The 25109-nt window shown below is 35.3% G+C and overlaps 1 protein-coding gene across 1 annotated transcript; it reads right to left on the bottom strand.

The window, feature by feature from the left end:
* Positions 1-659: 659 nt before the first annotated feature.
* SLC38A11 (solute carrier family 38, member 11) lies at positions 660-22906 on the bottom strand. Its single transcript, XM_010011995.1, has 11 exons — positions 22804-22906; positions 22311-22385; positions 19948-20082; positions 17712-17777; positions 15832-15938; positions 15224-15303; positions 7267-7337; positions 6197-6358; positions 4347-4459; positions 3559-3690; positions 660-905 (listed from the first exon to the last, which is right to left on the bottom strand). The coding sequence occupies exons 2-11, from the start codon at positions 22369-22371 to the stop codon at positions 660-662; spliced, it is 1173 nt and encodes a 390-aa protein (XP_010010297.1). The 5' UTR covers positions 22372-22385; positions 22804-22906.
* Positions 22907-25109: the final 2203 nt, after the last annotated feature.

Raw genomic sequence — 25109 nt, 5'->3', positions numbered from 1 at the left:
CTTTTAATTAGAAGACCACAAGTTGCAACAATTACAGTTGAATTGTATCAGTTACAGTTCAGTCAGAACACAAAATTGCTCTTGACTCAAGAGCCAGTACAAAGGATGCTTTCAGCACTACAGGACACTTATGGCGAAATCAAAGACACAATTAATAGGGCTCTTTCAACTGAAAAGCAGAAGTTTAATACACATAGAGAGACCCAGGCATACTTTTTTTTTTCAGGACTTCAAAAGAACCCCATACTATAGTGTGCTAATAAATATACATTAAAAGATTTTAAAGTTAGTAAAAACTAAACTACAGTAATGAAACAGTTGAGAGGTCTACATTCCTAAACGTTTCATTTACAGTTTTTAAACAGCTGTAAGACTAAGTTAAAAAAAAATAAGATGCAGCCTTTTTTGACAGGTTTGCAAGTTATTCAAGTAATGTCTACTGAAAGTCACCTCTGAGAATTTCTGTTTCAACAGCTAAAATTCAAGTCTTACCTGGAAAAGGATGGCAGCATAAAACCAAGTATGCAATTACAGTTACACAGTTTAAAATTCCTAGCGCATATCAAAACATAAAAGCTCTTTGTTCCACTCTCATTTAAACTGGCATGTATGGCTTGCTGCGAGGTGTACCTGACCTAGTCTGCAGATTGATGTGCTACCTATGGTGGCAGTGTACTGTTGTGAGAAGAAATATTACTAGGGAAACAGTAGAACATTTCTTTTCCATGGCTACATTCCTGGGGATGCAATATAGTCAAAACAAACCCAACTGTCATCACTAGCACACCGACAGCAAGAATCAGGCAGGATATGAGGTTATCTGAATGGTTCCATCGCTCTTTGGACAACCTTAGGTAACACGCTGTTGGGATGATAAAAACAAGTGGGGTAGCACTCAGAACTCCCTGTGTGTGGGAAACAACAATAGAAAAAACCCTCATAAGCACATATATTTAGATGTGAAGAACAAACCCCTAAATTTTTAAATGGTTGTGATCAGACTGGTAACAATGGTAAAGTCAGAGAATAGAGGCCTTTGCCACTGTTGGTATATGCAAAACTTCCTTTTCAAAGTAAAAAGTTACTTGCAGGAATATCTGTAAAATGATTTGAAATAATTCAAATTTATTTAAATGCTTTTTCTTTGCTGATACATAGTAGTATTTTCTGCTGCAAGTACTATTAATTCTGGTTATCAGAAGTTTCTCAGCTTCAGAAGTACAGTAAAAGTCCAAACATACTGGCTCTGCAATACTATAACTGACTTAAAATATTTAAGATCATTCCATGTAGGAGATATAATACACCTAAAAAAAAATAAAGTGTAAACATCATGTAGCAGTTCAAAGAATTCTGATCAGTTTCTACATTTATGACCTGATTTGGGTTGACTTCCCTATGAAAGCAAAGCTCCCTTTGAGAGAATTAAAAATTCAACTCCTCTTTAAATGCTCTCTTAGATAGGGACAGCTAAAACGCACCTGCTTAAATAGTTTTTACAGTAAAGCTGCTGCAAAGTAACATACAAATTACATGCCAAAAGAAAGCATTTTAATGCAGAAATGCTGAATGTTTACTTTGTCACATAGTTAACAACACTATCTTTCAACTTAATTATGGTGAGGTAGTAATCCAGTTTACTGAATATCTTTGCTTCATTGTTTGTACTAACATTTGTGTTACAGGTGTTAAAAGTGATCAGTGTAGAAAACAAAAATCTTCTGGAGAAGAGAAGGCCGTGTAGAGACCTCATAGCAGCCTTCCAGCATCTGAAGGGGGCCCTGTAAGGATGTTGAGGAGGGACTCTTTATTAGGGACTGTAGCGATAAGACAAGGGGTAATGGGTTCAAACTTAAACAGGGGAAGTTTAGGTAAAATATAAGGAAGAAGCGCTTTACAGTGAGGGTGGTGAGGCATTGGAATAGGTTGCCCAAGGAAGTTGTGAATGCTCCATCCCTGGCAGTGTTCAAGTCCAGGCTGGGTGGAGTCTTGCGTGATACAGTTTAGTGAGAGGTGTCCCTGCCCATGGCAAGGGTGTTGGAACCAGATGATCCTAAGGTCCTTTCCAACCATAACTATTCTATCATTCTATAATTCTGTATCTATTCATGCTAGAAAGACTCACTGGAAGTTCTCTGATGTAAATTTATTCTTAATATAGTATACCATATCATAAATGTAAAACATATGTGTGTGTGTATATATATTATATGGGCACACAAAGTTAATTAGGTTCATTAAACCAGTATTCAGATATTTGCCCAGAATATGCATGTATGTATGCACACATTTAAATACTTTTGTTGGTGTGTGTATATATACACACACAGGTGAATTTTCTGCACTTGCAATGTAAAAACAGAGGGGAAAAAAGATGGAAAAGAAATTACCAGCAGATGCCATGAGTGAGAAAATTTTAATGGAAACATGCATCCTCACCAAACCAATAGGAAGAGTGTTTATTTTGAACTAGTTATGATTTGTTATGTAGGTAATTATTTAAAATCCAGGGTAATTAGATAACTTATCTGAATATTCAGACCTGTTCTATAATATTAGTACAAACATAACGCAGTAAAATCACAGCTACAAAATCACTCATTACTGTTCAGTTAGCAGGTAAACTGCACTGTGGATCAAAATGGTGTACTTGTATGTACATACAAGTATGTGTATCACATAGCATAAATAACAACTCCCTCTTTTTTTTCCCATCAATAAGCATGCAATATATAGCTTGAAAATATCAATGATATTTTCATTGGACAGGGATGTAAGAAAGCAATTCCAAAATACTTCTATAATGAAGTAAAGGCTGTCCTTAAAAAGTTTTCTCCATGTTCTAACTTTCATATTCTGGAGTATATTTCCACGTCTTCTTTACTTATTAATAATAGCTGAGTACTGTGTATAGTTCTGGTGTCCCCAACATAATAAGGACATGGAACTCTTGGAGCAAGTCCAGAGGAGGGCCATGATAAGGGGGCTTGAGCACCTCCCATACAAAGACAGTCTAAGAAAATTGGGTCTGTTCAGGCTGGAGAAGAGAAGGCTGCATGGAGACCTGAGGGAAAAATTCCAGTTACTCCCTCTGTGGTTTCACTACTACTGGTTCTTTCTTTATCCCCCTGCTTGTTTTTTTGTCTCTTTGGCACAAAGCAATCTTTAGGATTTGATCCAGTGTTTAGTAATTTGCCAACTTCATCAGAAGCAGGGATTACAGAAAAACATGCTAGATTCAGTCCTGCAATACAGTTAGGATGAGTATTTTAGTGACTTCTGCTGTACTTAAGATACATTTGGTAAGTCATAGCCATTTGCCGTATCTCCAGAACCGCTCTGAAAGCCCTCCCCAACTATATGAACTTTACCTCTGAACTCCCTTTCTCCTGTGATTACCCAATTTTGAAAAAATGAATAATTCCTTTTTTTCCCACTAATATTACTACTGACCACTATGGTGAATTACATAAGATTTTTCAGTAGACCTATGGATTTTTCATAGTTCTGTTTTATAAAAAAGTGATTTATTAAACAAGAGTATACAAGTTCACTTACATTGAGCTCTAAAACTATTCCAAGGCAATCGTATACTAATGATACACCAGTCGCCACAGCAATGATAACTACTGTCACAACAATATGGAAAACTGTGGAGAGGTTCCCATGGAAAAACACATTGGCAATCACCTGAAACAGAACCACAATTTTAAACCTGGGTTTTGATCTTTATGTTAACAAACAGCTTATTCCAAATCTTCCAACATTAGGAAACTAAAAGAGTAGTTGAGAATACACTGACCGAACTCTACCTATTTTGCTTCAAGAAATCATCTTCATCCACTTCCAAAAATAAGTCATAAAAAGCATTACTAAAATTGCAGAACACATGCAAGACTAACTTAGCTATACCTGCAGGATTTAGGGTATACTTACTTTCTTCTCATTTGCCCATTACAGAATAAAAAATTCCAACTATTTACTGAATAGATGGATTTCCTAGATGGAGATACTTTCACAAATCAAAACTATTAAGCATGATAAATATACTATTTTTGGCGACTCTCAACATAATAACAACAGTGGTATCTATGTCAAACTTAGAATTTTAAGCAGTCCTGCTATTAATATAATATTGGATAATATTATAATAAATGGAATACAGCATTATGTTACCAGAATCCAAACAGTACAATTTCTACCCATACTCATTGCATGTAATAGAATAGGATATGATGATATTTATTACAGATCGACCACTGACTTCAGCTACAATATGTATTAATAATGTGAGAATAATATTAATATATCTCAACATTGTTAATTCGAGAATAGTAAATTCTTACCTCTCTGGTCACAAAACATTCAAGGGGGAAGGTCAGAATTACAGTAACTCCATAACAAAATCTTCCAAATGTAGCAAGACTGTCATCTCTACAGTAGTTTTCAAATAGATCTCCTGAGGCATAGCAAAACATCAATTAGTTTGAACTTCATGTCACTGGCCTATTTGCAACTTGAAGTGTAAGTTACCGGAGTTACTGGAGTAATTGAGACTTTCTGATCCCCTTTCCTGACTTATCTCTAAAAACTCTATTTACAGTCACAAATTATGTCCAGGAGGAACCTTCATCTTATCCTGCTAGTAGGAGTGTTTTTATTTCAAGTAGCATTTATCTTTCAAAAATATTTTAACATATATACACTAGAGTTTGTCATCTGCTATTTTCCCCTTAGCACAGCTTTTGTACAAGATGCTGGTGTTTAAGTAAACATGTGACAAATTCAGAAAGAAAGCTTGTATGTGAAAGATACATTTCCTTTAAAAATGTAATTCCTACAACAACAATTACACAAAGACAACCAGAGAGTTACCTCTGGAGAAATGCTTTTTTTGATAGTATCTAATTACAGCTGTAAGCTGCAGTAAAGAATTTCAAATATTCTGACCCCAAAAGACCGTTATAAACATATGAATTATTACCCAGCAAATCTTCTTACATCTAACAACAAAAGCATTGCTAGAGAATTGAGATCATCATCTTGCTTAGAGTTTACAAAGACTCTGGAATAACGACCTCTGAAGCATAACAGACACTGCAAGACAGCGATCAGATGATCTATCGGGTCTTTTCTACCTGATTACTATACTGTCTTATGATTTACTACTTTTATAATCAAAACAGCACTGAAGAAGCAATAAGGCATACTTTAGAGAAAACAGACAAAAGATTTTGACAGGGGAAACAGAAAGTAAAATGGAACCTGACTGCAGTAGAGTCATATGTTGAGGGACAGCTGCAGTCAGAGCTTTCTATGCTTGAAATATCTCAGCCAGTTTGCACTTAGTCTAGTTACAGGTGCATGGAGGACAGTAACTTATTCAGCATAAACAGCACAAGAGGCAGAAAAAAAAAAGACAGATCAACCAGTAATCTACATCCTACAATTCCTGTTCTCAACTAGATGCTGCTACTCTTCAGGAAAGGAAAAGCCCGGAAGCCGCCTATGATTTGGAACAGCACTATTAAATAACAGAAAATCTGCTTGCCTATGAAATGTGTATTTTTCCTGAAGAAGCTAATGCATTGAACAAATTTATGCCTTGTTCTTCTGAAAGCACTTTTTCTACTTCAACAAAATTATGTTAAATAATATGATGTAACATTGATTAGATATATTTATACATATATGTATATTCATATACCCATAGTAGTAACAGTAGGATTAGTTACAGCAAAACAGCTGTTGTAAAGATAGGAAATATCTCCAAGTCAGAGGTAGGATGCTATATTAGCACAGACAGGAAAAGATATGGAATGTACAGAAATATATGCCAGGCACCCTGTAGAAAAATTAAAGCAATTTTTGTTCTTACTGCCCTCTGCTAAATTATTTGGCTAAATTACAGAGGCTTAGTCCTCAGAAATATGCTGATTATGGAAGTATTCAAAGGGGACTTTGACTAGTGAGGCTTACACTTGGGAATCTGACACCTACTAGCATGCAGCTAACATCTTTGTATCCTGTTTTGGTTGTTGGGGAACTACAAGGAATGTCCTAACTATTTCTGTCCAAACACAGTATGACTTTGGCATTTTTACAGTCACTAAGATATTAGCAGCAAAAGTCAGACAGAAAGGTGGAAATGTAAGGGTTACAGCAAGCACCAAAATTGAGGTATCAAGCAGTTTACCTTCTGTGTATCCTGTAAAAGTCATATATCCACATGCAGCGAACACTACACTGATAATAACAGCAAATGAAACAGACACATGTGTGACTCGAGACCAGTTCTTTAATGTGGGTTCTTCCAGAGACCCGTATACTAAAAAGCTGTTATGGTTGCAGATGAACGCTGAAACACATGACAGTTGAAGCAAATGTATGAATTCATGCATATAAAATAAATTCCAAGGTAGGGGAGAGACAGCACAGTTTGAATCCACTCATTATTAAATACAAACATTAATCCTGCAACGAGTGGCAAAGATAAATGGCTTGAACTTCTACTTATTTGATTTGATGAGGTTTATATTCATCCTGCAATGATTCTGATTTCATTACCCTAAAATGCCATACTGTTTCCCACCCTCCACACCTCCATTCCACCTCTGTTTCCTCTTCTTGCTCTTTGCTTAAGAACCCAACAGCAGTTTTGAGATTTATTTTTTTTTAACCACAGACCCATTTGCTACTTTCAGACTTCCTATAACATCCACTTTAGGCCTCAGATTATCACAGCATTAAGAAGCAGCAATATACTGGATCCTACGGGCAAGAACAGATTTTAGAATGAGGATAATGGAAGCGAGTTGAGATTCACCTGAATGTTTCACTGTGAGAGATGAGAAGTAACAGGCACTCTCCAGTGAATAGATGAACTGCAGTCTAAGATTTTTTTGTTAGTGGTTATCCAAGAGAACACAGAATGATGACTTCCCCTTCAGTTTATCGGTTATACTAAGCCTGTTGGTGCAGGTGTTTTAGGATGACCTGGACAGTTGAGCTGGATTCACATGCCACACTGCTGTCTGTGCTATAGTGGCAATAGCCTCTATGGAATTACGAGAATAATGGGAATAATGTCTTAAATCTTAACAATTAAATTCATATGGATGTCTCAAAGTCAATTTTGTTTTTTTCTAAACCATCTTAGTATGAATACATTAAAAAAAACCCAAACAATTTCTAGGTCTGAAATATTAAAGACTTTAACTGTTAGAGTTGATCTGAATATTGAAAATACAAAAAAAAATTACTTACCAAATGACATCACCCCAACAGCTTGTACTGCATTTGATTTTGCAAACATCCATGCATTTTCTGATTTGGGTCTAAAACAGAGATTTGTTTTAATAGATCATCCCCTCTTCAAGTATCAGTTATTAAAAATAACGTAAAATACTATGTTGTAATACAGAACTGCTAGACAGATCTCCAGAACTCTCTCAAGTAGTGTTCATCTCAAGTTGACACTATTCTTATAGGTGAGACCCCTTCTCACCTCCCTTGTTTTGACTAAAGTATTTCTGTAACCAGTTTTTACAGTCAAAATGTCAGCCTGTTTCAGTTTTGTAAATAAACTCTTCAAGTCATCATATACCAAGCAACAGGGAAGGTTAAAACTGTTACTGATTGTGACTAAGGTTATCTCAACCCGAAATCTCTTCTGGCTACTTAGAGGCAATTTCTTCCTTTGAATTTGCACATGTAATCCACACAGTCTAGAGACGCTTTTTTTTTCCTAGTCTACAAATCAAGTAATGCAGTTTGCCTTTCTTTACACCTGTTCCAAATATTCTTCTTAGTAAAGGGATTCTGCTAGTTCCCAAAGGAGTGATAAATCAGGCAAGAATGCAATAGCCCCCACATCTACTCTTGTAAGTTATGCTCACAATTTTGGACCTGTGGTAATTGTAATTCTTAGAGGAGGACCACAGAAAGCCATCAGCAAACTGTTAAAACCCATTTGATGCATGAACTTCCCCTCTGAATAAAGAGCAAAAATGAAGGAAAGGAGAACACAAAACATAATTTTCCAAAACTGCAATTTGCTAAAAATATCAAATGAAATTCAAGAGCCAGTTGAACATTGTGTTTGTAATTAATAATAAAACACAGACAAAAGGAGTAGCACAGAGAACTTGCTCTTAAAAAGATGGCTGCTGCTAACTTTGCTCTGTTTTTATTTAGAGGGAAAGCTGCTGCCACCTGAGGACTTAGCTGCTACTTTCCTACTGCCCTGGAAAGCAGTATGGCACTCATGCCAGTTCTGTGAAGGCAACAAAGGCAGCTTTGTCTCTCCCTCTATCTGGTGGCATAGTGGCATATGCTATGCTAGGTTTCATTGCTTTCAAGTGTTTAAACTCCACTCCCAACCCCTAAAAATAAAAATTAAAAAAAAATAAATAAAAAAATGCTGCTGTTTCCTGTTTCAGAACTTGTCTCTTACTATTTCTTGAGAGCTCAGTCAATCCTTCCTTTTCCATATTAAAAAAAAAACCCCAAAACATATCCAATGCACATTCAGTTCAGAATTAGAGCACTTTTTTGGCTCTTAAACTGTGGTTGCTAAGCTTAACTTTGAAGTGGATGGAACCTGAGCATCAAAATCAAGTTCAGTTTTTTGCCCACAGATGCAGTATGTTGTCTTGACCACTGTAATACACTGCTTCTAGTCTTAAGCAGCTGAATATGGCCCTTCTAAAACATTCTCAGACTCAGCATATAGATGTAATAAATGCTATAGATGAAATAGAGATATCTGGCATTTGTCTGGTGAAATAGGAGTTCCAAATCGCTATAGCTGTTGTAGTTCCTTGTATAGAGCAGCCTCCACTAACCTGATGCCACTGATACCAAATCACTAGAGATGTCTGTGGACAATTCATATCCATAATTTTGAATGTACTATTTTTCAGGAAAACATTCACATCTGATTTGAAGAAAATCAGTATCTCAGAACAAAAATAGAATATAGAAAGTTAACATTATAACTGTTCCATTCGGTAACCACTAGAGGTCATCTTTGATATCAAACATACAGAATGAAAATTTCTTTTACATTATCCTTTGACAACAGAACTTGTGAAAGTATCCTTATCTCCTTTTCTATTAATAATTAACATTTATATTTTGTAATGCCCTATAAATCAATGCACAGAAATAAAGAATGCTTTTGTCTGAAGCACATAATTTCTATGAAAATGGTACTTCCCATGTAACAGCATAACTATATTATGAGCTTCTACAAGTAGGGATTTTAAAAAAATGAACGTAGAAAGCATGTGAATTTAACTTTAAACATTTTCAATAAACTGGCCAAATAATCAATTAAAAAAATAAAAACACAGCACAGGAGATAGTTTTTCCCCTGCACAATGCTACCTTATACACTAGCAATATGCAACAAAACAAAATATAGCTTTGCTTTATGGCTAAATGACAAATCAGATTAAGAGCATGGGGGGGGGGGAATACAAAAGAACAAAATCCTCCTTATTTTGCAGCCTAAGAAGATAAATTCCTTCCATTCTAGTTGCAGAACTGAGGAAGAATATCAGATCCACGATGTGAACACTACCAGCAGACTGCAATGGCATACAGTGCATGATGGTACAGATGACATATGCAACAGCACATGACTCTTCCTTACAGTAAATCATATACTGCTGCATGCATTTAGAAAAACATTTTCATACCCTGGGAACACAGGGATCTCACAGATGTGACACATAAACTAAGAGAAAGCAACACAGTAAGAAATTCAATTTCTGAGTGAGTAGAACTAAGAGTCAACAACTCTAGAGTTCTAACCATATCAACAACAAATCAGGCCCAAGTCCAGTCTGCAGGACTTACAAAGCTCACAGGAAGGGGTGCAGCTGACACGAAAGTGTGTACATAAAATAAGACTTCAGACTGGGAAAGACAAAATTGTGTCAGGAAACTACCTGTTATGGAAGAGCCACACACTGAGTAATTACATAAAATTACTCACAAGACAAAGGGCACCTAATGGCAATATCAAGTATTAAGGTGAACATGCATACATTCATATAAATATGTGTGTCTGTAGGCAGATGCATACACAGGCTGAAAGCGTCTTATCACAAGAATACCAGGTAACACTATGCCTCTTCGGCATTTTCAACCCTGCTGCTACTGTTCAAGATTGAATTCTAGTTTGGCTTTTTTGTGTGGTTTGTTTAGGGTTTTTTGTTTTGTTTTGTTTTTTGAGAAGGACCTTTGTTCTGACCAGTCTGACCTACATTCTTGTTAAGAATTGTTAGGGGAAGATTTTAAGTGCTGCTCATACATTAATAGAATAGCTATGAACGTTCATGAATAACAAAACCAGCTAATACCTCAGTTGGTATATAAAAACACAGGCTATATAGAAACATAGGTTATGTCTGCATGAACACAAAGCTTTTTTCATGCTGGAGAAGATGTAGATAGATAAAACACAATAAAAGTTGCAGAATAAATACATTTGTGACACTAAATGCACTTGTTAAGAGCTGTACTGCCTATCATTCAGTAGGAGTTGTAACAGAATAAAAACTGAGAGGTAATATAACTGATTCTTGGAATGAAAATAGTAAAAGATTGAAGAAAAGACATTCCTAGGGAGATCCCAGACAGGAAAAAGTCTTACCTGAAAGTAAGACAACAGCAAGATAGACTGACAAGAACTGTCTGTAGGAAGGTAATAAAGCCTAGTGACGAAGAAAGCCTAGAGGTTAAGAAAATTACTTGGTCTTCAGTATACTTACTGAAAAGCATAGCATATAAACATGCTAATGACGTTAAAAAAGTTTTGAAAATATTTTTGTTTATCTATATAAGAACAAGGGAAAATGAAAAGAACAAATGAACCAGGCAAAAGTTAAGACTTCCTAACAGCGTAAACCAGGGCATTTCACATCCAGATTACAAGTAAGAGTCGGGAAATTTGTTTGGCAGTTTAAACTAGTGTATCTTCTACTTCTTGTAAAACATTTACAATATAACTTTCCTTAAGATCCATGCTATGCAAAAATCTTTTCTGTCATTTATGTAGAAATGCTTTGAAATGCAGTACAGCAGCAGAGTGCACCTCAAGCAAAATACCTTTACAGAGAGCAAGAGAAACATAGATCTCTGATCTCAACCCAGCTTGCAGGTATGAAACGTTGACTGGGGGAAAAAAAAAAGGTAATACGTAGAGAGGAAGCAAAGTCCTATGTTTGACAGGGGAGTTACATGCCGAATGAGCAAAAGACTTCCATTGTTTTGGATTGAAGATCAGTGTCAAACCTCCAAGTTTAGGTGCAAACTGGCAGTTATCAAAATAATCCAGGAACACACGTCAGATTAATTCAGGTTTAAATCAATGATTTAGACATTTAGGAAATTAATTGTAAAATTTTAGTTCCATTCTAAGCTAAAATACCTCTTTAGTTTTTGTTTAAACTTTAAAAGTTGAAAGATACTGAAAAAATTTATACATGTTGAATATAACTTTCATCAATATAATGGAAAGAAAATGAGTAATGCTCACATCAGCCTTGAATTTTATGTTAATCAAAGTCATCTTGGTTGTTAAAGAACACAGACAAGGCAAAGCTACATGTCAGCCCCACTTAGTTACAGCTGCTTTAATGACTCTTTCTTCCTTAATGAACTACTTAGCAGTTCTGTAAATACATGGTAGTTTAGTTTTATTTTTTAATTTCATCACACATTAAAGTTTCTTTACTTACTATTGGATTATTCTATGAAGGAAAGAATCAACTGTCTACTTTCAAGTTATTTTCCTGAACACTTGGTGTTTCATTCCTGTGATCAGCTGCCAGCTGAGTAATTCTCACATCTTATTTATGTGTAGCAGATGCTCTTGAAGTTTTTCCTAGAGATTTATGTATTATGCAGACACTGACATCATGACATTCTTTCCAAAAGAACACAAAATTAAAATGATGCGTCTTTATAAGCTACATAAAATATTGCTTTTTACAGCAATGGATGTTAGTTTCAGCTTTGAAGCATGAAGTTATTTTATACAGTATTAACATACAGTACGTTTACAGTCCGAGATAATTATAACCCATTGTTTTTGATCACAGTAGAAAAAAACCCATCTAGAAGCAGGTGCAAATAAAGAACAGACTATCAAAATGTGTTTTATCCATCCTCTTAACCTATTGAGAGTAAACTCTGGGTCCAGAACATGGGATTCTACCTGCAGGTTCGTATGTCCTTCAGGCAAACAATAACTATATGGATGATATTAATCAAAAGCAAAACTGGGCAGGAAGCACCTCAGTTTCATATCTGTCTTAAGAGGAAATAAGTTAAATCAAGTCCTTCATCACAAATATATAGTTTTTTTTCATGAGAACTAATCAGAAAATAACATTCCTAAAACGTTCCTGGACAACCACTCCATTCCCAAAACAACTGGAAAAAAAAAAAAAAAGCAACACTCAAAAGACTTATAATTGCTCTTTTTCAGCATACACTTTCAAGCTTCATAAAATCATTAAAAAAAAATAATGTTGTTTTGCTGATGGACTAATGCATTGCAGAAGGTTTCCAGGAAATATAATATTCTCTGTTGTCCATACGATAGATAAAATTTTCAACTAGAACATGGATTGCATTTAAGCAAAATGACAGTTTTATCATCCCCAGATGATCTTGTTGTACCTTTTCAAAGGGAAGCAATCTTCACTTTGAAAAATCTAAAGGTAAGTGAAAACTGATTACTATTCAGAGAATAATTATCAAAGTGAGAATCCACAGGATTGCAGTGGAACCTGACCAGAGTCCAGTACTTTTGAATATGCAGTAACTTGAATGACAGGACAAAACATAAGAAGCATCCTTAACAGAAAGCACCTACAGAGAAGGCCTTGCTGCTTCTATTAGACTGCAAACTTCAGTCATGCCCACAGTGTCATGCTACTTTTCAAAGAGGCAAACATCAAACTAGTTTACATAAACAGAAGTGTGGCAGTCCCCAAAATATACAGTTGAAAGAGACCTCAGAACGCTTTGCATGTAAGATATGTGACTCTTTCTTCTCTGCTCCTCACTGGCAGTTGGGGTACCATAATCTAACTTTAATTTGCAGAGAGTTAAGGCAGCCATTCAGAATGATCAGCTGTAGTAGCACAGGAAATTATGAGAAACATTAAAGGAACTGTGTTTTAGTCTATAGAAAAGATCATCAAAGGGGGACAAGTTACAGCTCTTTACAGGTGTTTTTTAAACATTTGGAAAAGAATGAACAGTTTCCTGTCCGTATCCACTGTGGTTAGGCCAAGAGGAAACCAACATGAAATGCAGTAAGAGAGACATACAATACACATTTAGGAAGAATTCATAAGAAAAGGCTAGTTAAGAGCTGGAATGAGACATCGTGGAATTGCTAAGAACAAACTAGACAATCACTTGTCATCAACGACAAGCATACAATCAGTTCTGCTGTGTAATAATGGGATTAAGTATTCCCTTTTGGCCATATCAAGCCTTTATCTTGGATTGTACAAATTCTTTTCCTGTATGACAAATCTGAGCACTGTGTTTCATAATCATGACTTTTAAAAATCTCTTTTAAAACTCCAGCTTCTACTGTATTTTAATAAGGATTCACAGTAAATACATTATTTATTTGTTTCACTAGTTATAATACTATGATGGGACCCATATTAAAATAAATTAATGTTCCTTGTTTTCACTGGAAAAAAAAAAAAAGAAAAGAGATAGTATAGCATTATACCATTAATAAATATTAGGAGAGGGCTTTAGTAATTAAAGCCTATGTCTAATTCCCACTGTAAAATATGAATAGTAAAAACAGACATTGACAGAATGTTTGTGATGCAAATGACTCTGATTAACAGTTTATCAACTTGCTAGATGCATTTCCGAAAACAAGAGGAGCACAGGCAAAAATGGAAGTCTCTCAAGAATTAAAAAGTGAAACTTCCAGAATCACTCAAAACCCAACATTAGTTATTGTAAGAAAAAATAAACCCATTCCACATTTTTCAGTGCATCACAACTCTTAAGAAGAAATGTTACCATAGTAACAAGGTCATCAGTAACCATTACATATAGCTTCTTCCTTTTTTGGCAAGGGATTTTGATATTGCCCTTTCAAATACCCCTTTAACACGCAGTATGAAAAACATGCTTTCTTTTTCAAGGTGGAGGGGAGGGGAGGGAGAGAGAAGGAGAGTCCCACACAGTTCCAAGTGCATCGTTTTATGGAAAATACACAATATCATCTGGTACAATTTTAGAAGCTGCTATTCCAGCCATCTTCCTACCACTAAACACAAATACCCTGCAACTAACCCACATACCACAGCAGTAAAACAAATGAATAACTATGCATAACACTGCTGAAACAATCATGGTGGAAGAATACAACTCTTAGAGAAACATTAGAAATACCATTAAAACTTCTAATAAATAAAAAAGCACTTTCAGAAACAGTTTATTGTCTTTATTAATATGTCTTCACATTTAAAGGCTAAGGAAAAGGCAGACATTTAGGCCATAAAGGAAAAACAAAAGATTCATAATAGTTTCTTGATGTGTAATTAGAAAAATATTGCCACAACACATATTCATCTGTACTAAATTGTCTAGAATACTCTGATGTTAAATCCAATGTCTAATGTTAAATATTACTTTCAGAGTATAAGTACTGCTGCAAAAGTTTTGCACATTTATATTGTTGTTTTCTCAAATCACAGAATAAAGTTTTTATTATTGTATCATCTTTTTTCTTTTCATTATATGTATTAAGTTTTTATTATGAAATCACTATATTAACATAAAAAGAAACATTACTAAGATGTTATGTATTTTAAGATTGTAAATAAAGGCCATCTGTCAGTAATGGACAAAATTCAAGATTTCGTCAATCTCACACGCCCATTCATAAGCCACCTGCTATTAGCAATATCCCAGTTTCCAACTAATATGTAGCTCTTTTTAGACTTTTCCTAAGTTTGCTTATGTGCAAAGGAGAGGAAAAAAATAGGATAAAATATGTTTTAGCAGTTCATTTTCTACTACCGTTAATACAAATTTATTTTTTCAATTATCTGTCTCTCCCAAAACAGCCATAGTCCAAAACTATGCAGATATAATGCAATCCTGAAATAACAAATTACATATGATCAAAAATTCACTTTGTGGCAAGTGTAAGAATACTCACACTTGCGGACTGAATGTTACTGTTCTCACCATCACAATAATCAGGATGACAATGGTTAAAATCAGAGAAATAAGAGATACCTGTAAAGGTAAAAACACTACTTTAGTCAGAAAGCTGCTGAAAGGCTTTTCTTTAACAGTATAATGTGGTTTTTTTTTTTTGTTCCCTAAGAAGAATAACCAAGTAAAGTTTTAAATATCATGTCAAGTATTTATAATTAGAAAGCTTGTCCTAGGTCATAATATTTTAATTTGTTATTCTTTTAAAGTAACTAGCCAATTACAACTATTTGTCTAATTTTAACTGATATTTCCATTTAAACATTTCTAATCAAGGGTGCTCAGCATTTCAAGATCAGGCCCATATCGTCCAGTGACTTGAGTTGTACTACTAGTAGATGGAAAAATTCCAGCGATTCATGGAGACCAAAATTTTGCTTAAACTATTCCAAGTTTGCCAATATTTCTGGTGACAGAAGATAGCCTGAACTTCTATAACATTCTTTAGCCAGATATAATTGATTTCAAATACATTAAGTTACGACTAGCACTTATTTTCTAATTGCATATAGAAAAGCAAAACAAAAATCAACTGCTATTATGATTTACCTTTCCTAGTTTTGCTATGTCTCGATATAAAGATATAGGCAAGGTAAAGATGATGGTGGTAAGAAGGATTATGAAGTGACGGTCGGTAAGCACGTTATCTGGTCCAACTAAAGCAAAAAAGAAAATAATTTACTTCCCTAAGAGGCAGACATGAGGAACTGTCCAGTTACACTTGAAAGTCTAGAAGTAACAAACTCTGATATTGACTACACTTTTATCCCCTTTACTCAAGCTAAGTAACACTGAAATAAAGACTAGGCATTAGCTAACCTTGTGGAAGCCAATCACAGCATGTGCATAATCACAAGAATTCTACAAATTCATAACAAATGCATAACATATGGGATATTATACCAAACTTTGTGAGTCTGGCATTTTTACATATAATTAGTATTAATTTTTTCATCATGCCTGGCATGATGATTTCTTTCGTCAGCATTGGCAGACTGCAAGTAAAACATTCCACTACTTCTTTCTGCCATTTACTCTTGAGGATTTTTTGACACTGTGTGTTGACTTCAATTACTGTGCTGTTAAAAGCAGCAAATTCTTAAAAAGAATCATCTTAAAATAAGTTAATTTTTAGACTTCTTTTGAGCATCTCCTTTCTTGCTGTCAGCTGGTTTACACTGCAAAATACAGATTACCATGTGTAGGCAAAAATAATGTTATAATATTCTCTGCAATCAGTGAGATTTATTTGTATAACTGGTGGGTTTTCTTTATAAAAGCTAATGACAACTTAAAATAAAACATAATTCAGTTTCAGTCAGGCTACCATGAATCATGTGCTCGAATGAAAGCCTGCTGAATAATTATGGTTGAAAAGTGATTGGCAATTGACATGGAAGTCTGTGTTCAGCTCCCTCTAATCTTTAGGAGATTATAATACTTTCCCATCTCTTTCCAGGCAGGCATTCTACCAGCCAGGTGAAAAGATGTGCCATGCCAGGGGGTTCCTCTTATCACAGAAGTCGTATTGTATATAAATTATTAGATATTCACTGTTGCTATCAACCCGATCAGGTATTCACAGAACAACAGAGTGTGACAGTTAAAACAGCATCCACACTTTGCAGGCTTCACCTGTTGAAACTGATAGTTCTGAGATGGAAATCAAACAGTTTATACAAATACTAATTTCCACTTCATAGCAGACATGTTCTTTTTAGTTTAATTTCCCAGTGAAAAATGCTTTAACTTAGCTGGCTTTGTGCTGAAGTAGATGGCAAACACTCAAACAAATTGCTCCACTGCTTCTGCTGTGAAAATTTACAGTAGAAGGGTAAGAAGTGCATGAGTTAAATAGCTCAAATTGCCACATTTGGTTTTGCAGTGAATATCTAATAGAACTGAAAGTTACATATGCAGTTCATGACCAACTATTATAAATACGCTTTTAAGTAAGGATTAAATCCATTACATTATTTGCAAGTCATCCAGAATTACTCAATAGATAAAATGCAGTTTTGGTATTCAAAATATTGTTATTATTATAGGAAATACCTAAAAAAAGATAGCAAAATATGATGACATTGTAAATATATCACTGTGGAAGACTCCTCCTATTTGCTTAGTATTTCACTGAAGCATGTGGGCTCCCACTGACACTGTGCCCAATAATAACCAAGGACTAGGATTCATAGTTTTTATTTGAGAAAGACTTACTAACAACAACAAGAAACCCCAAGCAAACCCACCCCCCAAAAAACCAAACCTGAAACAACACAAAAAACCTACTCACACAAATATGCAAGTTCTTAACTCGAACTATATTTAAGAGTAATTTAGAAGCAATGTAACAGGTAATCCCTAAATATTTGTTCTGTATTCCTATCAAATGTATTTTCCCCATCCTGAATTTTTAAAATGCATCTTACCTCCAGGAATTCTCTGAAAAACTTTAGTTAAAGTGTCTCCTGTTATTATGTTGTAACTGATCATAGCTTAAAGAAAATACAATTTTTTTGTTAGTACTAGTCAAATATGAAATATCTGATAAACATTTAATACACAATTTGAAGATTTCAGGATTATATGCCACTCTCCCTCTTGGATGAATTCTGGCTAGCACCAACATCTTCTAAGGGATTTTTTTTACTATTATTATTTTTATTTTTTTTTTAAACAGGTACAACCTAAGCAAGAATCCGGCCGATCAGCAAGGCAGTTGTGCTAACTTGCCATATAAGCTAACTACAGAAGAGAGAAAAAAGGCTTTTTAAATTGTTTGTTTCTAACAGCAATTCTTTGTCAGTTTATTTTCAGCCTTGTTTCTAATTAGGAAAGTTCCTGTGTTAGTGTACTCATCAATCCTACAATCAAAAGCTCATGTAAAAAGATAGCAAAGTCTTTAAACCAGAAAAAAAGAGGAGAAAATAGATAAAGGTATCAGATATGGACTTCCATTCTTCCTCTCATTAATAAGAATTGTAGCCTTAACATTCATATTTCATTCTTACCTTATTCTACACTAGAAGTGTGTGTATGTGTACATACAAATTATTTATTTTAAAGACTCATGGGTTTTTTACCATTTATACAGCACACATATAGGTATCTTTGTTGGTGACAGTAGGATTCAGTGCATCCTCAGCAAGACTGCAGATGACAAGTTGTGTGGTGCAGCTGACAAGCTAGAGGGAAGGGATGCCATCCAGAGGTGGGCTAGTGCAAACCACATGAAGTTCAACAAGGTCAACTGCAAGGGCCCCCAACATAAGAAGGATGTGGAGTCCAGAGGAGGGCCAGGAAGATGATCAGGCTGAGACAGTTGGGGTTGTTCAACCTGAAGGAAAGGCTCTGGGGAGACCTGATGGCAGCCTTCCAGTACCTAAAGGGGGCCTGCAAGAAAGCTGGAGAGGTATTTTTTACAAAGGCCTGTAGTGAGGGAACAAGGGGGAATAGCTTTAAATTGGAAAAGGGTAGATTTATATTAAATATTAGAAACAAGTTCTTTACTATGAGGGCGGTGAGGCACTGGAACAGCTTGCCCAGAGAAGTTGTGGCTGCTCCATCCCTGGGTGTTCAAGGCCAGGTTGGAGGAAGCTTTGAGTGACCTGGTCTAGTGGAAGGTGTCCCTGCCCATAGCAGGGGGTTGGAACTAGATGATCTTTAAGGATTCTAAGTACTGACCTCAACTAATGTATAAATATTCACTATTGTGAAAGTCATTAACACTACTTATAGAAACAAATTGAAGCACATACATATGCATAACTAGTTCATGGTAAGGACTGAGGTCTTTACAATTCTCTTCCATGTTCTCTATGAAGTAGTAATTACACTCTTTAAGTCAACATGTATGTTGCCCACAGTGACAGTAACTTGACTCCCTGAAAAATTTCAGTGACCAGTAATAAATTCAGACTGATTATTCCCAAAACAGGAATTTTGATCCGGGACTTCGTGGTCACAAAAGTCTTGGTATCTCAAGTCACCACCTCTTATAGGCCCATGTGTGAAAACAACAAGCTTATTTAAGACTTGACTGAATTGTGACAGATTCAGAATATCCCTTTATTTTAAACTTTCATCTAATTAATTCCTGCCCAGATTATAGCTGTTTGGTTTTTTACTATTTCTTCTTCAAAGGGGTCTTGACTGCCCAATTTCCTAGTAGCTCATTGGGCATGAGGCTGTTGAAGAGTAATGACAGCACATATTACTCAAGCGAGATCTGGTAAGTGGCTTCTCCAATGAGAAAAATACTACATCTTTGGAAAAATATTAATTCAATATACTCCTAAAGTTATCTTTTCCTTTTGTTTCAGGCACATCAACTTTGTGCTCTCTTATTAATTCTAGAACAGAATATCTTCTTTGCTATTTCTCATAGCTACTTTTGTCATTAATTTTTAAGTGTGTGATCATGAATTTCTCTGCTATTACATTTCAGTTAATTTCTATTATTCTGGTCCTCCAATTCATTGAATCCTTCCTCAGTCATTCTTCAGAATACACCAAGTAATTTATTTTTTTTTTTTAAATAGGAAAGAGGCATATACAGCATATTCTTTTCAGAGTTCTTAATATTTAACCAGTGAAAGAATGAGGTAATGTAAGAAACCTTGTATTTTATAAAACTTAAACATTTAAATTTTTATGTAATCTTACCAATAAATGGATATAAAAATTGAAGAGTTGAAAGAATTAGATAACCTACAAGCCCATATGTTTTTCTGACCAGGTCTTGATAGGTGTTGGCACTGGAGAGGTTTCCCCCTTTGATCAGTAATATAATGGAATAATCTGTTAAAATAAAAAATTACTGTTAAAAATATAAACCAACTTGTGGTTGCTGTTCATCTTTTTCACTCCTTAAAAAAAAAATTTAAAAAAGGTCTGTAAAAAGGAGAACAGTGGCACTGGGAAGAGGAGGGATGAAAAATCTCAAAGGATCTCAATCTACCAAATCCAGGAATTCAGGCTCATAGTAGAAGTTTCAGCTTTCCCAGTTAGAGACAGCAAAAAGTCTCATTTTCATTGGTTTCCAGCATGGGCAAATGGAATGAGAACTGCCACAAGCACCAAAAAAGGAAAATTCAACTAACAGCACAGAGGTCTCCTGAATGAATGGAGCATTTGATTATAGCCTGAAAGGGGGTAAAATGCAATGACTGCCTGTGTCATGGTGCTAGAACTCTCAATCACTTTACTTAGCTATTTATCTAAGTTTATGAAAGATAAAGCCTGGTTAGTATTTTGCATCTTCTCCATTGTTTACAATAAAATATTCTAAACATTTTTCTTGGATGCATAAAATAAAACACAGGCAAAGTGATTTTTCTGGAAACCCATGAAGCCATATGCCTTGAGACAGAGCTGATGTCTCAGACAGAATTACTTCCAGATTGAACCTCAACTTTTTATGAGGAACAGTTCAAAATATCGTAGTTATGTCAAGCTATGCTTTTGAATTTATTTGAGCACCATGGGATTTTCCAGTCCAGCACAAAATTTATTACCTTAGTACAGATGTCTTGACAGACAGTAGCTAAACCTTGTCTACTCCTCATCTGTCTTTCACTTAGCTTGTAATTTGTGCTGCAATAGGAACAGTTCCGTTCTGTGAACAGTATCAGTGTTTATTATCTTCTGGGAATGACTGAAATTTACGAAGGAGATTTCTACCATGTGTTAAAGTGAAAGCCAATCCAGAGATTCACATGAGCATATGCAATTCTTACACAGTATATACTCACACTATAACTGGGAGCAGACAAAAAGAGAAGTACAGAATTGCTCATTATCAATTTGTTGCATGCTGAGCTGATCTTGCACAAGAAATATTAAGCAAGGGCTCTTAGACCCACGAAACTTTAAAACAGATTTACCATATTATAGCATTTGTATTTGTCTGTAAAACTAGGACTACACTCAACATAATCAAAAAATATTCCCCAAAATACAGTGAGAATTGCTCAGTAACTGCTATTCACCAATTCCTCAGTAAAATCTATGGAAAATAAATGCTAATGTTAGATATTTATCCTGTATTTTAAACGCTACAAGTTGAAAAGTTGTAACTCTAGTTATAATTTGCTTGTGCAAGATATATTGAGCCAAATCTTCCACATAATAAAATACTAAGTTTAATTCACAGGTTCTGGGCCTATGGCTATAAAGCCTTCAAAATACTTAGAAATACAATAGACAAATCAGATTTCCTACAGAAAAGTAACTAAATTTTCTCAGCTATGTTTATGATACGATTTCATTAATGTATTTTGTTATCAGCAATAGAGAAAATTCTCCATTCATAAGGAATATATCCCTTATGTTATATTGCTCTCCAGTCAAACCTCAATTATTTATGCAGACCCTTACATGGTATTTTAAGCAATGGAAAGCATTAACTGCTGCTCAGCACACAAGTAACAGGATTTGTAACATTCATGTTGACCTGGTTCATCATTTTAAAACTTGAATCCAGACTCTTTATAGAAATTTGCCTTTGATGTCAGTGGATTTATTTATGTTTATTTACCATGTGATTTCGAACCCCGTCCCTTTTTGAAGATAAATCCATTATCTTTTTTATGACTGATAACTAAATAAAATATTCAAAATCATAGTACAACCAAAGGTTTTTATTCTGTGGTGTATTTTTAAAAAACATATATTTTTTAAAATATATAACCCTCTCAAGGATCAGTCTCTTAATTAGGGTAAAAGCAGTGGACTAAACCAGGTGATTATGAGGGACAAGTAAGAGCTATTCTTCCAAAAATCACCTTGACCTAGTCTAAGAAACTATGTTTTATGAAAACAAAATGCACACAAAAAAGCAGCTTTATATGTTGTACAGTATAATTCTCTACTTTTACTAATCTGCTCAAGAGATTAGTGAGGTAAGGAAAAAAATCTGTCATTTTAATTATCATACATATACTTGTTTAAGGTATTATCAAGCTCAAGATAAGCTAAATGTTTCAAGGCTAATTTTCACTTTACAACAGAAACTGCTTTTAAAGTACCTGTGATATAGGCAACCCCAAATAAAAGCAGTACTCCCAGTGGAAAACCAGCTTCCTTCATTGAATATGGCAATCCTGTAAATAACAAGAGGAGAGATTACAGAAAAACCTTCCCAAATACTTATTGTGATAACCAAAATAAAGAAATATTCAGATTAAAAAAAATAATTCTATCAATCACCCAAAATGGACCAGCATGCTTAGTAACTTCAGAAAGATCATTCTTAGTGGACAAAGTGTTGCCTAGGTGTGAAGTTCAGTTAGCACTTGCCCAACTTATTCTCTTATCATGGCAAAGAGGCTGTAGGGTATTTATCAGTGAGAGACATGATCTCAGCTGACACCTCTGCATTTTTGCATAGTAAGCAAATAAAAACAGAAAAAAATCTTTAGGAACAACAGAAGACAGCAAGACAGTGTTATTCTCCAAACTGGACAGTCATGTATGTATAAAGAAGGCTGAACGCAGAATAGTGAAGAAAAGTACACTTACCTATTATTCCTGATCCTATGATAGAGTTTATAATGTTAAATCCAGCTGATGCCAGATCACCTTTTCCTCCTTTCTTCCTGGGTTTACTAACAAGGGCTGTTTGGTCATCCACCTATTTCAGAAAGACAATGATAACATTATACATGAGAAAAATATGTGAGAACAGGGATTTTACAGATAGTCTATTCAAGATTAAAAAAAATAAATAAATGTCATAGACTCAGATTTGTAGAAGTATTTTGATACCTAAATCCCATCTTTTCAGTGAGAAATCAAAGGGATGTTAGGCATCTAATTCCTGTATAAGTCTGACCCAGAATCCTCTGTAATTAATTTTCCTCTGGAAAAAAAAAAAAGAAAAGAAAAAGTGAAAGGACAGAAATGTACATAAACTCAGAGGCACGTTGTTAAACAAAGAGCTTTTTAGTCACTTTCCAAAGGCAGAAATGTGAATCACCTAGTTTTGAAAGTATCTTGGCTAACACGACTGGTCAGTAAAAATGGGCCACTAAATCAGGGGAATTAAATATCAAGAGTTACTAGTAAAGTATGCCAACATCTGAAGATGCTCTAATTCAAGGTTTTATCCAGCATTTTAAATATTTCTGTATCATCCAATGGTTTAGTTCACTATGAATAGTCAACGACACTATAAAATTGGCTAGTCCCAGAAAATTTCTATGGGAAGGTCTGGTACAAACCAAAGCACAATGTGTAGCTGATAGCTCCAAAAATGAAAGCTTTTCTCTTCAAAAAGCATTTCTTCATAAGCATGTGGTGGTCCTCTCTTCAGACCACCACTGCTGCCAGAGAACATTTTAGAGTCATTCATTAGACGGCCAGTATTTTAAATGGAGTTGCATAATTCGGAAGAGGAACATGCATTTAACGAAGAAAATGCTCATCTGTGTTCTGCAAAAGCAAAACATTGTGCGCTTACCATGATCATAAAACCACTGTTTCATGGATGCAGAAGCCTATTTAACATATACAGCTGGTAGCACAAACTCAGGTGCTTGTCACTAATACTCCTGAAAAAGAAATTAAATTACTGACAAAGCTAACTCATCTGTAGATAGTGGTATAAGCTGACAAGCATAAGACTGCCTCAAAGAGGGCTACATATTTAAGTGAAACCTGTAATCCTTAAGCAGTACTAAAAGTACTAACTAGAAAAGTAATACTGGCTCAGATCAAAAGCTAGTATAACCTACTATCCTGTATCTGAGAGTGGCCATAGAAGGCACTTAGGGAAGAGTGTAAGACATGAAAAAAATACAGCAAACAGCTTCCCTGTCTTAGCTTTCATCAGGTTTCATATCCCAGGCTTCCTCAAAGCAGGTATGTTCACAGTGCATCACATGCCTTAACGGACTGCTCCTTGAATTTGCCCCTTTTCTGAAGCCATGTATACTTCTTAGCATCTACATCATCACAGAATCATAGAATGGTTAAAGTTGGAAAGGACCTTAAGATCATCTAGTTCCAATCCCCCTGCCATAGGCAGGGACGCCTCACTAGACATGCCACCCAAGGCTCTGTCCAACCTGGCCTTGAACACTGCCAGGGATAGAGCATATCATGTGGCAATGAATGCAACATCTTAACTATGCATCACACAAAGAGACAGGCACTCTTCTTTATTAAGTATTTCCACTTGAGTTCCCCAAAATTTTTTATATCATCACAGACAACCCAACCCCTATTTCCTACTTACCTTCTCCATACCACATATAGTTTTATAGGTAGCATTCTCCCTCAGCATTTCTCATCCAGACTTACAGGTGCTACATTTTACTTCACCACTGATTTAAGCAGCAAAACCATCACTCTCATTCTCTCTTAAAATTTTAATGCTCTCTGCTACTTACAGCACAATATACATGAAATTGCACTGAACTAGAACAGTCCAGTTGCTTCTCTCCAGTAGTTACAAGAAATGTGTATTGTACAGCTCAAAGACACCATCATGAACACTAGTCCCCTCCCCAACTGGAAAAGACACATCCGAATGGGCACAAAAGACAGGAAAGGGCACAGAAATTGTGACACAGGTGAAATGGTTCCTGTGTGAAGACTAGCAGTGGTCTTGAAGGTGCACTTGGACTACAGAGGGGGGACAAAATGCCTGTTAGGAGGCAAGCTATGACATATGGAAAGCTATTGAAGAGGTGAACGGAATGTGTTGGTCCTCTCCCACAGACAAGTTGTAAGCCAGGAGACAGCCACTATCATACTGTTAGCAGCCCGTCTACCAGGAGGTAGGGTGCCCAAGTTCTGGTCCTCAAGCAACATGGAATTTTAGC

Source organism: Nestor notabilis, unplaced genomic scaffold (genome assembly GCF_000696875.1).
Source record: "Nestor notabilis isolate BGI_N333 unplaced genomic scaffold, ASM69687v1 scaffold5693, whole genome shotgun sequence".
Classification (NCBI taxonomy): domain Eukaryota; kingdom Metazoa; phylum Chordata; class Aves; order Psittaciformes; family Psittacidae; genus Nestor; species Nestor notabilis.
The sequence above is the reverse complement of the archived record's forward strand: the minus strand, read 5'-3'. Positions and strand labels throughout refer to the sequence as shown.